This window comes from Ambystoma mexicanum, chromosome 3q, assembly GCF_040938575.1.
Source record: "Ambystoma mexicanum isolate Mex_15411 chromosome 3q, UKY_AmexF1_1, whole genome shotgun sequence".
In the NCBI taxonomy this organism is placed as follows: domain Eukaryota; kingdom Metazoa; phylum Chordata; class Amphibia; order Caudata; family Ambystomatidae; genus Ambystoma; species Ambystoma mexicanum.
This window is the reverse complement of record NC_090926.1, coordinates 913,384,496-913,398,975: the sequence shown is the minus strand read 5'-3', so window position 1 is coordinate 913,398,975 and position 14,480 is coordinate 913,384,496. Positions and strand designations below refer to the sequence as shown.

At 46.9% G+C, this 14,480-nt stretch overlaps 1 protein-coding gene across 1 annotated transcript in view; it reads left to right on the top strand.

Annotated features, from left to right (window-relative positions):
• The first annotated feature begins 10,399 nt into the window (after window positions 1-10,399).
• Window positions 10,400-14,480, top strand: part of RGS9 (regulator of G protein signaling 9) — a 1,220,104-nt gene continuing 1,216,023 nt past the window's right edge. Inside the window, exon 1 of the mRNA XM_069655056.1 lies at window positions 10,400-10,566. Within this exon, the coding sequence (XP_069511157.1) occupies window positions 10,510-10,566 (57 nt within the window). The 5' untranslated portion in view covers window positions 10,400-10,509. The remainder of the gene's footprint in view (window positions 10,567-14,480) is intronic.

Here is a 14,480-nt window from a genome sequence, read left to right as displayed (position 1 = left end):
CTGACATTTTGGTGGTGCCTAACCTATCAAATGTTGGGAGAGGCGCAATCTTCAGAGACTTTGGGGGAGGGGCAAACTTAATTATATTGGGACGCCTAACTTCTTTACACATTCTAATGTTACAAGCAGTTAGCTCACGCCACATCTGAACCACACACTTAAGAACTGCTATGAGAATGGGCATGTCTCCTGTCCCTTCCTTTCCACTCACTCTCCTTACATGAAAGGAAGAACTCCCATCATAATTTCAATTGCCTAAAAATGTATGCATATGAATGCAGGTGATAACAATGGAAACGCTTTACATTAGCAATTACTACATGTAATGCTTATTGTCTGTGTCCTGGTCTGTCCACCTGCAGCTCTTTAGGTGAGCCAGGCCAAGTCAAGATAGTCTGATATTTCTCGGGAGGGGGCTAAAGTCTGATTTGCCCAATGGTCCTTGCACCGCTGCCCATCTCTCCACAAATATGAAACATGCTTGCTTGCTTGCTTGCTTGTTGCGACCAGTCGATTAACTTTGCTGAAAATGTTGGGGGGACATGACAGCTGAAGGAAAGGGGCAGTGTGGAAGAAGGTCGGATGTGGCTCTGTGGGATCGTTTCACAGAAATTGTTCGTAGAAGATTTTATCGAATGGTAGATTTGAACAAATTCGGTTAGCCGAAGATATCAAACATGAAGAGTGGGAGTTGCAGGGGTTTGTGGGTGTACTGGCGGTTTTGGGGGCCCTGGGTTTGGTTTTTTTGTACCAAGGTAAAAATGTGTTTGCAGCTAAAATTACTGTGGACAATTCCGCTGCAAATCTTTTTACCTTGATCAAACAGCCCAAATCCCTGAGGGATAACACTAAACTAACACACCACAAGAGTCCATTGCTGACGCTCTGTTATAACTTTCATAAGACTGGTGGCGTATCTTTAAACTTCAATTGAGACCCCACACATTTTCATCCGGGCCGGCCATACACCCAGTGACTCAAAATAACATTCACAAACTTCATTCCACCCAGAAAATACAAACAATGCATTATTTATCATTCATTCAGACACAAAAGTCAACACACATATGCTTGCACACACACTCACTCGCTCACACACAAATGCATCTAGCACCTCCATTGACATACACTGGGTACACACAACATGCACATGTACATACACAAGAACACATGGGTACAGTGGCGCACAGTCCATTGAGGAGACCAGGCTTTATCACCCCACGATCCCTGAAATTTTGGGCTACGCTGACTTGACCTAGCTGAACTACAAAGCCATGGCAGAAAGGAACAGATTCACCTGAATGCCAGCAGGTAGAAGCCATCGGTTAATTCAGTGCAGTGGCGACCAAGTATAGATTTTTAAATGCTACATATCTCCAAACGTGGGTTCTGCACAGCACCCTTTATGTGTATGTGCTGATAGATTTTTTCTGCAAGATTCTGACTGATTAAAATTAAGGTATGTTTTCCTATGTTCAAATGACTCCAAGCAGTTGAGTACAGAGTGGGAGAGGCAGGGATGGGGGGGGGGAGCTGCCCCCTCCTAGGGCTCTTTTAAGAGTGGGACCGGCACATTTGTCAGTGGGACACCTCTCCCATTCGGCACCACAAAGAGGGTGCCTAATGTGAAAGATGTCCCACTTGCAGCACAATGTATGCCAAGCAATTCCTGCTCAGCACGCTCATTGTCCTGGCAGCAGGACACTTTACCCGTTCCGAATGGTTGAGGTGTCCCTCTGCCAGGACAATGTTAAAAGGAGATCCGGCAGCAAAGGGTCCTCATGTTACTCTGTGTCAACGCCTTGAAACACTTGTGCATAGGTGCGTTATAAATGCCATATCATAGCATATCATTACAATGTGAGCCATTAGGCACTGATGGGAGGGAGGAGGGTACTCTTAGCAGAGTCCTTTGTCCCTTTAGAAATGGTAGAGAGTGATCAAAAGTGAGAAGGATGCATAATGCTGCATGCTTTATGAAATAATGACTATAGATTTAAAACCCAAGGGGTATTTGTTAGGCTTACATTAATCTGCATGATGCTATTGTGATTTTGCATGCAGGATGGGGAGAATAAAACTAAAGCCATACTATCATTGCTGAACATATTTCTATAAAATGTATTTAGTGTATGTTACTTTACTATGAAAGGCTAGTTTATTATGTAATGTGGTTTTCTTCCAAGGCATTGCTATAAATAATTATTTAAGCACATGAAATGTACAGCAAAACCTTAATAAATATCTATATCAACTAAACCTAAGAAGATGTGCGCAGTTGCTTAAATGCCTCACATCCCAGTTTCACCAAAGTGTCTGATCCTGGGCAAATCCTTTAATCACATTGTGCCTTATCTGCAGCTCTGTATGTGATTCCGAGTCACTTCAAAGCTTATGTTAAAATATCATGCTATTATAATAAAAAAGCATAATGACTATAGAGTTGCTCCATATATAACAATAGTGGGTTCTAGGTCAAAGTTTCGAATGAAAAGGATCTAATGACCAAAGGAACGAAAACCACAGGGTCAGATTTTTTCTTTTTTTAAAAAAAAGATTTTTGGTGTTCAGCCCCCAAATCCCCTTTTTAGTGGTAAAAAACACTTTTTTTTCCAAAACGGAAACCCCCAAAAAAATAATATTTAAAAATAAAAATGTGACCCTTTTGTTTTAGGTCAAATTGACTCTCACCTTTGGCATTCGGTCCTTTTGAATTCGGTACTTTAACTGGACACCACAGTAGTGCAATTTAGGTATTTTGCACCACAATGTTATTTGCCACTTAGCTTGTTAATGGCAACTTATTCTAAAGTCACTTTCAAAGTGCCTCCAAGAATCAAAGACTGATGATGCTCCTTGCAATGTCCTTTTCTGTGAAGGTATTTTGCCCCAGAGTGCCTGGACAGGCTCTAATAGATGAGTTTCCTGCATCTGGAATGAACCTGTAGTTTTAATTGTTTTGTTATGTGTTAAAATGCCCTCTGATGCTAATGTTACCAAAAAAGTAAATTGGGGCATGGGTGGGCAGTTTGGAGGCGCAAATGAGACCATGAGGAATTGCACGCACCACTGCATTTCGTCGCTCACCCCCACCCCCGCACCCGCTCTAGATACCCCCCCTGCTTGACTGACCTTGATGCACTGGAACATCATGGTTTGTTACTAGCTCTCTGGTAAGGAATATGCTTAGGAAGTGCTTTACTCTTGGGCAATATTATTTTCTGTGACAATATTTTATATGATCCTGGGGTAGCCAAGGATCACACAGTGACACAGGAAATTTCACGCCGAGGCCACTGCCTGTTTGAAAGCATTAACGTAGGTTTTTAAAACCCTATTTTCTAGCCAGACATTTTGGTGCTTGCAGAGTTTAAAGCGGTACAGAAAAAGCATCTAGGTCACCATGGCCCAAGTCATTCAGGAGATGTCCATCCAATCCGTTTTCTTCTGTGCATTCTGGGATTTGTAGTTTGGCTTTTTACACGGCGTGCATGTAAAAGAGACAAGCAATGATGCAGATTGCTTACCTTAATGTGGCTTATCTTTGTTGACTTACATACTTTAATGGTGATGCCCTGGGCATTCTGGTTGTCAGAAAGTTATTATCAAATTGATATTTTAGTTTTAATCACTATCTTTCTAATCATTTGTTCCCTTTACTGCCCTCTGTTACATATGCGTTGTTCACAAATAATGTTCTTATTTTCTCCCACTTTTTTCAATGGTCTGGAGGGTTGCCCAGAGCAATGCCAGAGGTTTAAGATTAATTCTAAACCTTCAATCCATTCCCTCTTTTGTTTTGCTGTGGTCACCTCGAGTGGGGACGGGTATGTCCAGGCGTGGGCCTAGAGACCCAAGCTACACCTCACTGATGACACCCAATGAGGCTGAAACATGTCTGCGGATGCTAGAAACCTCGTGCAGAAGGGATGTGACCTAGCGTTTCAGCCTGGATTGCCCCTTTGGAGATGGGACCAAGTCTGATTTGCATATGGTCTTTCCGCTTCTGTAGTGCCATGGCAGGTTGAAGAATGATGTCCTGGAGGGTTGCCCAGAGCTGTGCCCGTGGTTAAGATTAAATCAAAACCTTCCAGCCTTCACCTTTGGTTTTGCGAATCTGAAGAAGCCAGTGGCATCTCTGGGAGGCTTACGTGCAAATGAGATTCCCAAAGATTTTCTCAGAACATTTCAGAGATGTTCACAGGATTTCCAAATGTGTGCCAGATTTAGGCTTTCTGGATCCAGAGCAAGTCAGCAGGTGCAGATCAGAGATGGTTGCAGGTATGTCCAGCCCTGGCTAAAGGATCAGCTCTCACCAGTTCTGGCATCAGATCTCTTGCTGGATCTCGGGATCCGGCCTGCTTCTGCGTCAGCCACTGCAAACAACCCAAAGAACGCCCTGTGAGAGATTTTTTGGTGCGCCCCGTCCCCCTGTCCCACCCACGGGGTGGGTTGGAGGTGAACCGAAAAATCTATTGTTAATGTCCCTTGGTTCACTAATTGACTGTTAATTAGTGAACCGAGGGACAGGTGGAAAAGTGTCACTGCGCCGGGCCGTACTCAAAGCAAGAACAGCAGGGGGTTCAGTAACTGAGTGTGCCATTTGAGCCCCCTGCTGTTCTTGTATCTGCGAGTGGTCCCTGGGGAATGGTGCAGAGATGATGAGCCAAGAGTTGTTCTCTACCCAGGCTGTTGCGGCTCTGGAGAGAGCGGATAATGCGTGTCTGTACAGACTGTGTCGAATGGGCATGATTTGAGCATTAAAAAACCTTAAACTTCTTTTTGTAGATATTAGACTTCACTCCACGGAGTAAGAGGTTTACCAATCCCCAACTGTGGTTTTCCACTGTCTTGAGAATAGAGCATTATCGTGTACATATTTTCATAAAAGGTTCTGTGCATATTTTGGCCAGTACCCTATGCATATTTGCCATTTGATTATTCTGGGTATTGCACTAAGTATGTTGACTATGTGTACATCAACTAGCTATCATTGTGAGAAAAATGGAAAGAATTACAATTGCATATCCATGCTTTGATGCTATAATCCCTTATGTGCAGCATATTTTATGAACCCATGTCTGGTGTCCTACGTGAAGCCAGCTCCTGCATCACATGAGTAGAGAGTGAGGTCATGGGCATGTGGTTGCGGGAGGAGGGAGTAACCGGAAAGGGAAGTTTAGTTTAGAAAGGGAAATCACGTATCCCGACTCTCTAGTCTCTGCTCCTTATTGTGTCTGTATGACCTGGGGTCCATGTGGGTTAACATTGGTAGGTGTATGCTGAGTCCCAGGAGGGACATTAAATTGGCAATGAGGTGGGCGGCCTCAAGCATGCCACGATCCCTGTGTCTGGGGATCGGTGGGCGGGGGCGCACATCACAGCGCACATTGCTGAATCACTGGTTGGCAGGTGGGCCGCTTGCAATCCTTGCTGTGCAGAGCGGTTTCACATACGAGGAAGGAGAGAATATCGCGACATCAGACATGAAACGCATCGCACAAGTGTGTGAAGCGGAGCGCAGTCGAGCTGCTCCTGATGACTAGATGAGTGCGAGGCATGCGCAACCAACACAGGCCAGCTCACCACACATGCATGCGGTCCCTCAGCAGTGCGAAAAGCTCTGCATGCTGAAGAAAGTCCAATAGCAGGTCCACACGCCACGACTGCTACGGTGGCTGCTTGGTGCATGCTGGGAGGCTCCAGTGAAGTGCTGCAAGATAAGCACACAACTAACCAGCAAGTCCAGGTAATTTAGTGAATCATTATCACAGACAACTAAGACACAAGCAGTAAGGAGCTGTAGAGTGCCTCACTGCTGCCAAGCACGTGCTCACCATATCTTGGAGGAGGATCTAACAGTGCCCATCACACCGTCTGAAGGTATCCCTCACGGCTTCAGGAGAACATGATGCCCAACTACCCACTCATTTTGACCTATCTAAAACCAGCAGTTTGTGTTCCAGATGGAAGCGGTGGGTGAGAGATTTTAAAGTGTACATCCAGCCCATAGGGCCTCTGGGAGAGGAGAAGAAACACTGCTTGCTAACCCTCTCCATTGGGCCAAATGTGCGTGACATCGTGGACGAACTGCCACCTACACCAACCTCAAAATCATCAGGCCCTGCTGTTCATATATGGGAACCCACAAGCAGAAATGCCTCCCAGAAATGCAAGATGGGGTCTGAGGCTGCAAGACTACAGCTTCCGTATAATTCATCGCCCCGGGAAAGCGGGCAATCCAGCCGCTTTCCTGTCTCGACATCCACACAAGAACTCTACTTCAACACCCTCGATAGCGGATCAATAAATAAATTACATCATACAAGCAGCTACACCGAAAGTGATTGACCTAGCGCACATTACACAAGAAATGAAAAATGATCAAGCCATCCAGATTATCTTCAAATGCATCGAATTGTGTTGATGGAAGCAAGCCAAGCAGATGGGAGAATGCGCCAGTCTAGACACACAACAAGACATCGGAAGTCTGTCGGTGGTGAGGGAAGAGCTGGTCAGGTCAGAAGAAGGGCTGCTACTCAAGGGAACCAAGATTGTCATTCCCCAGACACTTCAAAGGAAGGTTCTAGAGCTCACGCATGAAGGGCACGGTGGAATTGTATCCCCCAATAGAATGCTACGGCAGAAGGTATGGTTTTCGCAGCTGGACACATAGGTGGAAATGCTCCTCAAGCAGTGTCCCACATGTACGGTTGTCAGGCCCCATACATAACCTGAACCCTTGCACATGACAGAATTACCAGACAAAGAATGGGATGAGATAGTAATTTACTTCTTTGGACCCATCAAGGGAGGAGAATACATACGTGTGGCGATGGACTAGTATTCTCAGTTCCCAGATATGCAGGCTGCATATCATCCCATACCGGCTTTGGCCAGAATGTTTGCTGCGTATGGAATACTGAGGGTAATCGGACAATGGACTCCCATTCACGGGGCAAGACTTCAAAACCTTTGAAGAATACATGGGGTGCACACAAAGACGAGTCATGCCTTTGTGGCCGCAGGCTAACGGAACTGTGGAAAGTTTCATGAGCAACATTAAAAGAAACATTCAGATTGCACGCCTGACAGGGGAACCTGTCGAAAGATACTGTATCAGTTACTAAGAGACTGTAGAAACACTCCTCACAGCACCACTGGAAAGGCACCCTCAGAAGTGCACTAGAATTCTGCATGTCGTGGGCCCGGGAGAGGGTTATGAAGGAGACCCTGAGATGCGGAAACAAGACCTGTGCGCCAAAGAGAGCATGACGGTGCAAGCTAATGTGGCCCGGAAAGCTTGCAACAATGATTTAGAGGTCGGGATGTGGTGATAGTGCGCCAACCCCAGACCCACAAACACACCACTGCTTTTGAGAGCGAACCACTGACTGTCACCCAGGTGAAAGGCTCCCTCCTCTCTGCAGAAGGGGAAAGGAGGAAAGTGTTTCGAAATTCCTCACACTTCAAAAGGATGCCTGGAATTATCCTGACCTGTGTGATGCTGGAAATGCATTGGAGGGACAGGGCCTCCCTGTCCTTGCCCTGTAGTCCTTTTTGATATGTGTTCTGTATTGTTTTCTGCCCAGGAGTCCATGTGGCAGTGCAGCTCTCCCTATTTTTGGTTTGGTGTACAGACCCATGGAATACCCTTTTGGCACCCATGGGTGGGGGTACAACCCTGTGTCCCTAGTGTATATTTTTCTGTGGCTCACAGAGCAGGGTATGGGCTGGTGGGAGCTCCATGCTGCATTTGACAGGTGCTCGAGTATCCTCCATTTTGGGGATACCCATGCCCTGCCATTGGAATCAGTTGATTCCTGATGGCCCCTGTGGCCTCTTGCTTTCTATTGCCTGTTACCTTTTTTCCCAAAGACCTGGGAAGCCCTTACTCTCTCCCTTCCCCCTGAATGGCTGTTGGGTGGAGGTTCCATATGTGGTATTGTGGGGAGGTTCAGGCCAAACTGGCTGGAGCCTTCCCAGTGACTGTATGTTGTAGGTACACCCTGTGGGTGGGACCTGGGTGAATGGAGTGTGTGACCAATATGCACTTCTTGTTGTGGATGTCTGGTTTCTGGTATGAAACACAATGACTGAGACAGCCCTGCTCGAAAATGGTATGAATGCAGTGTGTAGTGCTGAATGGCTGGGTACTTGTCCCAATACACATTCCTTGTTATGAGTGTCTGAGAGGGAGGAGTATGGCCTGAATGCACTGTATGCCTGATTGGCTGCCTGACTGCCTGACTGCCTGAATGCACTTCTGAGTGATTGGTTGCCTGAGTGTGACCCAGTAGAATGAATGAGAGACAGAACTCTATATCTGGGGGCCTCTCACTGTTAGAATTCGTTCAGAAGCTGAAGTTGATACTTGAAACTTATCCTTGAAGCCCAGCTGGAAGGAGAAGATTTTCTGCTGCATTTCGACCCGATCCGAAAGCTGTCAAGTTCATCGTTGACTGATCCGAGAGAGGACCTGGTTAGGTGCCTTCTTCCCGAGCTCCGAGGGACCATCGAGTACCGCTAACCTTTGCCGAAGCTCCCTGGAAGTCAGACCCTCAACAGGCTGCCGGCCGGAGACAGGGACCACCGAGGAGAACGAAGAGAAGTACTGGACATTCTGTCCACTGTCGTCGACCAGGGTTCCCAGGTTTGATGTAACCGCTGGAGGCCTGTCGAAGCCGTGTTGCCCAGAAGCGGGGACTGCTTGACGCCGTACTGTTGATGACCGGAGCCGCAAACGCTCCATTGATTAAGACATTCGAATCAAAGGAATCTCTCGACTGCACCGCCGACCACTTTGTCCCCACGGGGAAAGTCAAGGCCGCTGACGCGCCAAGGAGAATCCACCGGTGGGTTTCCCGCCACCCAAAGACCACAGAGACGCCGGACGACTCTACGCCCTTGCTGGGCCAAAGTTCTTCATAGACTCTTTGCGGTTCCAAACTATCGACATTGAGGTGCCCCGCACACCTCATCCTTGCAGGACGTCTTCGACTCATCATCGACGAGCACCACTGGGACCGAAACTGCTGCATTGACGCTACTGAGCTTTCCATTGAGGATCATTGACACCAAGTTCACTTTCTTCGAGGCCCATTGACGATTTGTGGCTCCTGCTTTAAATGGAGTCACTCAAGAATGATCTATAAACGCCTCTTCCAGGAACTCTGCTATTCCAGGTACATTGGGGTGGTAGAAACCTTTTAGAAGGAAACAAGGCTTATTGAACAATATGTAGACTAGGCTTGTAGTATATCTTTTATTTTACAGGTTGCCCAGGTGGGGGAATCCTCATACAGAGTTGTGACTTAGTAGCTAAAGTACTATTCTGCCAATTGTTCTAACCAACTGCTTTTCCTACTATGTCTATTGTTGGTTACCTTTATTAATTGATTTGTGTGATATTTAACCAGAGTACAGTTGATGCACTTTAATGAAATCTGATAATAAGTGTGGTACTACTTAGAACTTTATACATTTGCCATTGTAGATTAACTGAGCACAAAGTGAGTTATTGTGATTGTGTATATAACCTTGAACCTTAATTATATAAAGACTGTGTTTTCACTAACATAGTGTGTGGATATTCCTTTGTGGGTGCTTGGGGATTACACTGTACTTAAGAACCATCCTGCATCACCTTCTGAGAAGCTAGGCCTTGATTGCTCGTCCATTGCTACCAACAATAGAGAATCTTGGCTGGGGTCCTCTGTGCCTCTCCTCTACCATATAGAGAGCAGGAGTACAGACACCCACCTCCAGTCTTTACTACCTGAACCCAGGAGCAGGACTCTGATCCATGGGAGTGAGATTCTCCTTACGAAGGAGATGGAGAGGACTCCAGTGAAGAAATGGACTGAAGTATACGTTTTGCGGTGTCCTACATGAAGCCTACTCCCACGTCAGGTAAGGAGTGATGTCATGGGCACGGGTGAGGGGGTGGAGGGAGTTACCGGAAAGGGAAGTTTAGAAAGGGAAGCCGGTCAGGTATCCACTCTCTAGTTTCCGCTCCTTTTTGTTTCTGTATGACCTGGGGGCCGTGTGGGTTAACACTGCTTTTTCAGCAGCCCTACCGTTCACTGCTGCCTGCTTTTTCGTCTTAATACTCCCTCCGTTCCCTCAGTGTAAGTCAACACCTGTAAGGTGCTGGATAAGTTACCCAAGAATAGAATAGAATAGTTGAATGTGATTAACAAGTGATTTCCAAAGTAAGGTGGAAACCTTTGCACTGATCTGGAATTCGACTGGCTTTGTGCAGCCTTTTCTGTTGTGAAGTTTGCAAACACCGCCCTCTAGCGGACACAGACTGAATCGCGCCTGCTGAACCTCTGAGAGCGGTGCTCCGTGATTGGCTGTCCGAGAAGCATCATCTCCTCCCTGAGCTTCCCCGGCTGCTGCTGCCCTCGGTGTGCGACAAGCCTCCTTCCAGCAACAGCAGCCGCTGCTCCCCTGTCCCCATCACAAGCCCTCCTTGGTTTAAGTTCATTCTCGGAGGCTGCAAAGATGACTGTCAAGGACCAGGGCCAGCACTTCCGGCCTCGGATGGCCTTCCTCAAGAAGGTAAGGCAGCAGACCCCCTGCGAGTCAGTGAGGCTCGTCAAAGTGCCCTGTGATTCTGCGATGGGAGGGGGCGTGATCCGCCGTACGTGGATAAGTGATGGATGGCACTGTGGAAATAACTGCGTTAATATTAATATACATTGACAACGATAACCATAGGAATACAAATAATGATAGTGACATGTTTAAAAAAAGCCGGAACTTGCTTTTATGTAGCGCTTGGAGGAGCCCATTGTGCAGTTTTCTTCTGCTGTGACTAACAGGCGTTGCTATGTTCCAGCTCCAGGATGCCCCTTTTATCCTTGGAAATTTTCAAGGAGGAGCTTTTTCTGGTGAGAGTGTAGGCTGTGAGTTGCGGGTTGAATGAATGAATGAATACATGGATGCTTGACAACACAATGTATTGCTGCGCCACTCTTCAAAACTTATTTGTATTGTATTTGTATACATAGTGATGAAATATATCACTGTCTTAGAGGTGCCATTAATGCAAGAATACGAATTATAGCCATAACAGCGGGAAGGAGATGAGTTGCTCGTGTGTATAACGCGCTGCAGACATCGTGTTACCATGGCGCTTTAGTTACAGGTGTCATCCGCGTCTGTTTTGTTGCGACTCCTGTCCTGTGTGTGTAATGGGGTTTTATCGCAGTGCCCACATGTGCCCTCCCTGGTTCCGGTGCTGCCGGTTGGCAGCCACGCGCAGTGCCGTGGTCCCTGTATCTGGCCCGAACTGCTAGGTCACGTACACTTGGGGGCTGCGGTGAACGGTCAGAGGGGCAGGCCTTAGCACCGTTCCCAATCAACTTGAGCACAGAAGGGACTCCCCGTCTAATTGTAGCATATTTACGCCATATTGGCGCCCCCCCTGCGCCCCCCCCCAATGCTCCCGTGTGTGGACCTGTCCCCGCCGCCACCGCGGCGCCGTGTTCACCTGTTACACGAGCCGTGCCCGCACTGCACCCCGCCCACGCCCCGACCCTCCCTCGTCGTCCCCCCCCCCCCCCCCCCCCGGGAAGCAGACACGGGGCCCCGCAGCGCCGTCCACACCGGCGGCGGCATTCACGGCAAAGGCCGTTCTTTTCGCACGGACTCTCCGCTGCGCCTGTTACGTTGTGTTATCTTTGCTCGGAGTCTCCTAGAGGGTCTTATAGCGCTTCGTGCAAGTACATGGTAACTGCTACTCCATCGATAATGTGGAACGAGCAGGAGGTTTCGTTAAAAGTGAAGGGTAGAGTAGAATTCTGCATCTGTAATATTGCACATAATAAGCAGAACACGCAGACCGCTCATATATCTGCCAATAAAACGACTTCTATAAGCAATAATACCCCTGTAATAAGGATAATGCTAGCAGCGGCTACAACAATAATAATAACTAGAGCAAGTCTCACACACCAGTGCTGTCTCACCCATGTTACACTTTTTATGTCTCACCCACATTTCACAAGTGATGTCTCACGCCCTAGTGATGTCTCACACATGCTCCACTAGTGATGTCACACCCATTATCCGCTAGTCATTCCTACTCATGTTCCACAAGTGGTCTCAACCAGGTTCCACTAGTGATGTCTCACCCAGGTTACACTTTTTATGTCTCACCCGCATTTCACAAGTGATGTCTCCCGCATATTCCCCTAGTGATGTCTCACACATGTTCCGCTAGTGCTGTCTCACCCATGTTACACTTTTTATGTCTCACCCGCATTCCACAAGTGATGTCTCACGCATATTCCCTTAGTGATGTCTCACACATGTTCCACTAGTGATGTCACACCCATGTTTCACTTTTGATGTCTCACCACTATTGCACTAGTGATGTCTCACGTATATTCCATAAGTCATGCCTACCCATGTTCCACTAGTGCTGTCTCACCCATGTTACACTTTTTATGTCTCACCCGCATTTCACAAGTGATGTCTCCCGCATATTCCCCTAGTGATGTCTCACACATGTTCCGCTAGTGCTGTCTCACCCATGTTACACTTTTTATGTCTCAGCCGCATTCCACAAGTGATGTCTCACGCATATTCCCTTAGTGATGTCTCACACATGTTCCACTAGTGATGTCACACCCATGTTTCACTTTTGATGTCTCACCAGTATTGCACTAGTGATGTCTCACGTATATTCAATAAGTCATGCCTACCCATGTTCCACTAGTGCTGTCTCACCCATGTTACACTTTTTATGTCTCACCCGCATTTCACAAGTGATGTCTCCCGCATATTCCCCTAGTGATATCTCACACATGTTCCACTAGTGATGTCACACCCATGTTTCACTTTTGACGTCTCACCAGTATTGCACTAGTGATGTCACACGCATATTCCATTAGTCATGCCTACCCATGTTCCACTAGTGCTGTCTCACCCAGGTTACACTTTTTATGTCTCTCCCGCATTTCACAAGTGATGTGTCATGCATAGTCCCCTATTGATGTCTCACACATGTTCCACTAGTGATGTCACACCCATGACCTGCTTTGATGTCTCACCCATGTTCCACTTATGATGTCTCACCAGTCTTGCATTAGTGATGTCTCACAAATGTTCCACTAGTGATGTCACACTCATGATCCGCTAGTGATGTCTCACCCATGTTCCACTTTTAATGTCTCACCAGTATTGCACTAGTGATGTCTCACATATATAAGACGCGCTTGATGCGACTAGTAAATTAGGGGGGACGGATCTCTTATTTGACTCTAGTGACTCCACACGTGTGCCCACAATGGTGGTGCCCATCCACATCGTAAGAGCCGAATAACTGTCCATACAGGTCCCAGTGGTATGATCAATAACAGTTCTGCAGCGCACTGTGAAGCTCCAGCTTCCTTAGGGCGCAAGAGGGAGAAGAATTGGCTTATCCATGAGGAAGCAGACCCGTGTATACATTCCCTTAGATCTTCTTGTGGGCAAGAGTACAACCCTGAAGACGGCCTTTTAGTCCAAAGTTTGTTCTGTCCTTCCAGAAACTGCATATGAAACCGCAGTGCCATTTTAAATCTACCTCATCATATTTATCCTTTGCGATAAATAAACTCGAGGGCTATAAGGCTAGTAGACTTCATTGAAGACGAGCCACGAGCTGGGACTTGCGTTTACTTTTATTCAAGTACAGTGAGAAGAAGCGGTATGTCATTTACTGAAGCGTTCCCCAAGCAGGGATGCATGAAGGCACTACAATACATTGGGAAAGTACATCAGTAGAAGGACACAGTCAATGGAACGCAGATCTCAGAAATCTAGGCCTGGAATGGAAGGAAATTTGACTGTGTCGTTAAATGGGAACGGAGAGAGGAAACCCTTCATGAATAACAGATGGACCGTTAAGTATGCATGGGCATAAGGAGAGGACTGGTCTTGGTTGGCATGGGCTCTCCAAGCAAACATTATACACAGAGACCTTAACAGTTGCTCCCTCTTACTTTCCTGCAACACGAGAGGCGGTGCCCATTCACTAACAGAGGAGGCCTGTGGGAGAATCCTGAGAACTATGCTTTGGTTGCCTTGAAAGAAACCCGGGCAGTGGAAGACCTTGAATGTGATGATCGGAGCCAGATTGTTACTCCTGCAATTGCTGGCCGTCTGGGGAGACCAAAGGGCGGCCCATTCCTTAGTGTACCCAATCACATTGATATTCGTAAGATTGATCTTTTTCAGATTTCATTCTGGAGGGGAAGACAAATGGGATATCACAGTATTAGTGGCAAATGTATGTGATCTCCCTGGCAACGCTTGCTTACACTGAGGGAATTATAGCCAAGATCTAATCTCTTGTGGAGGAGACCAATAGGGCGAATTTGATTCCTATATTCGTCTTAGGTGATTTTAATGCACAGCTTCCCCATTCTGAAACTGATGATTCAGAATTAGCATTAGATATTCCAGTTGCTCAAATAAGGCAATCT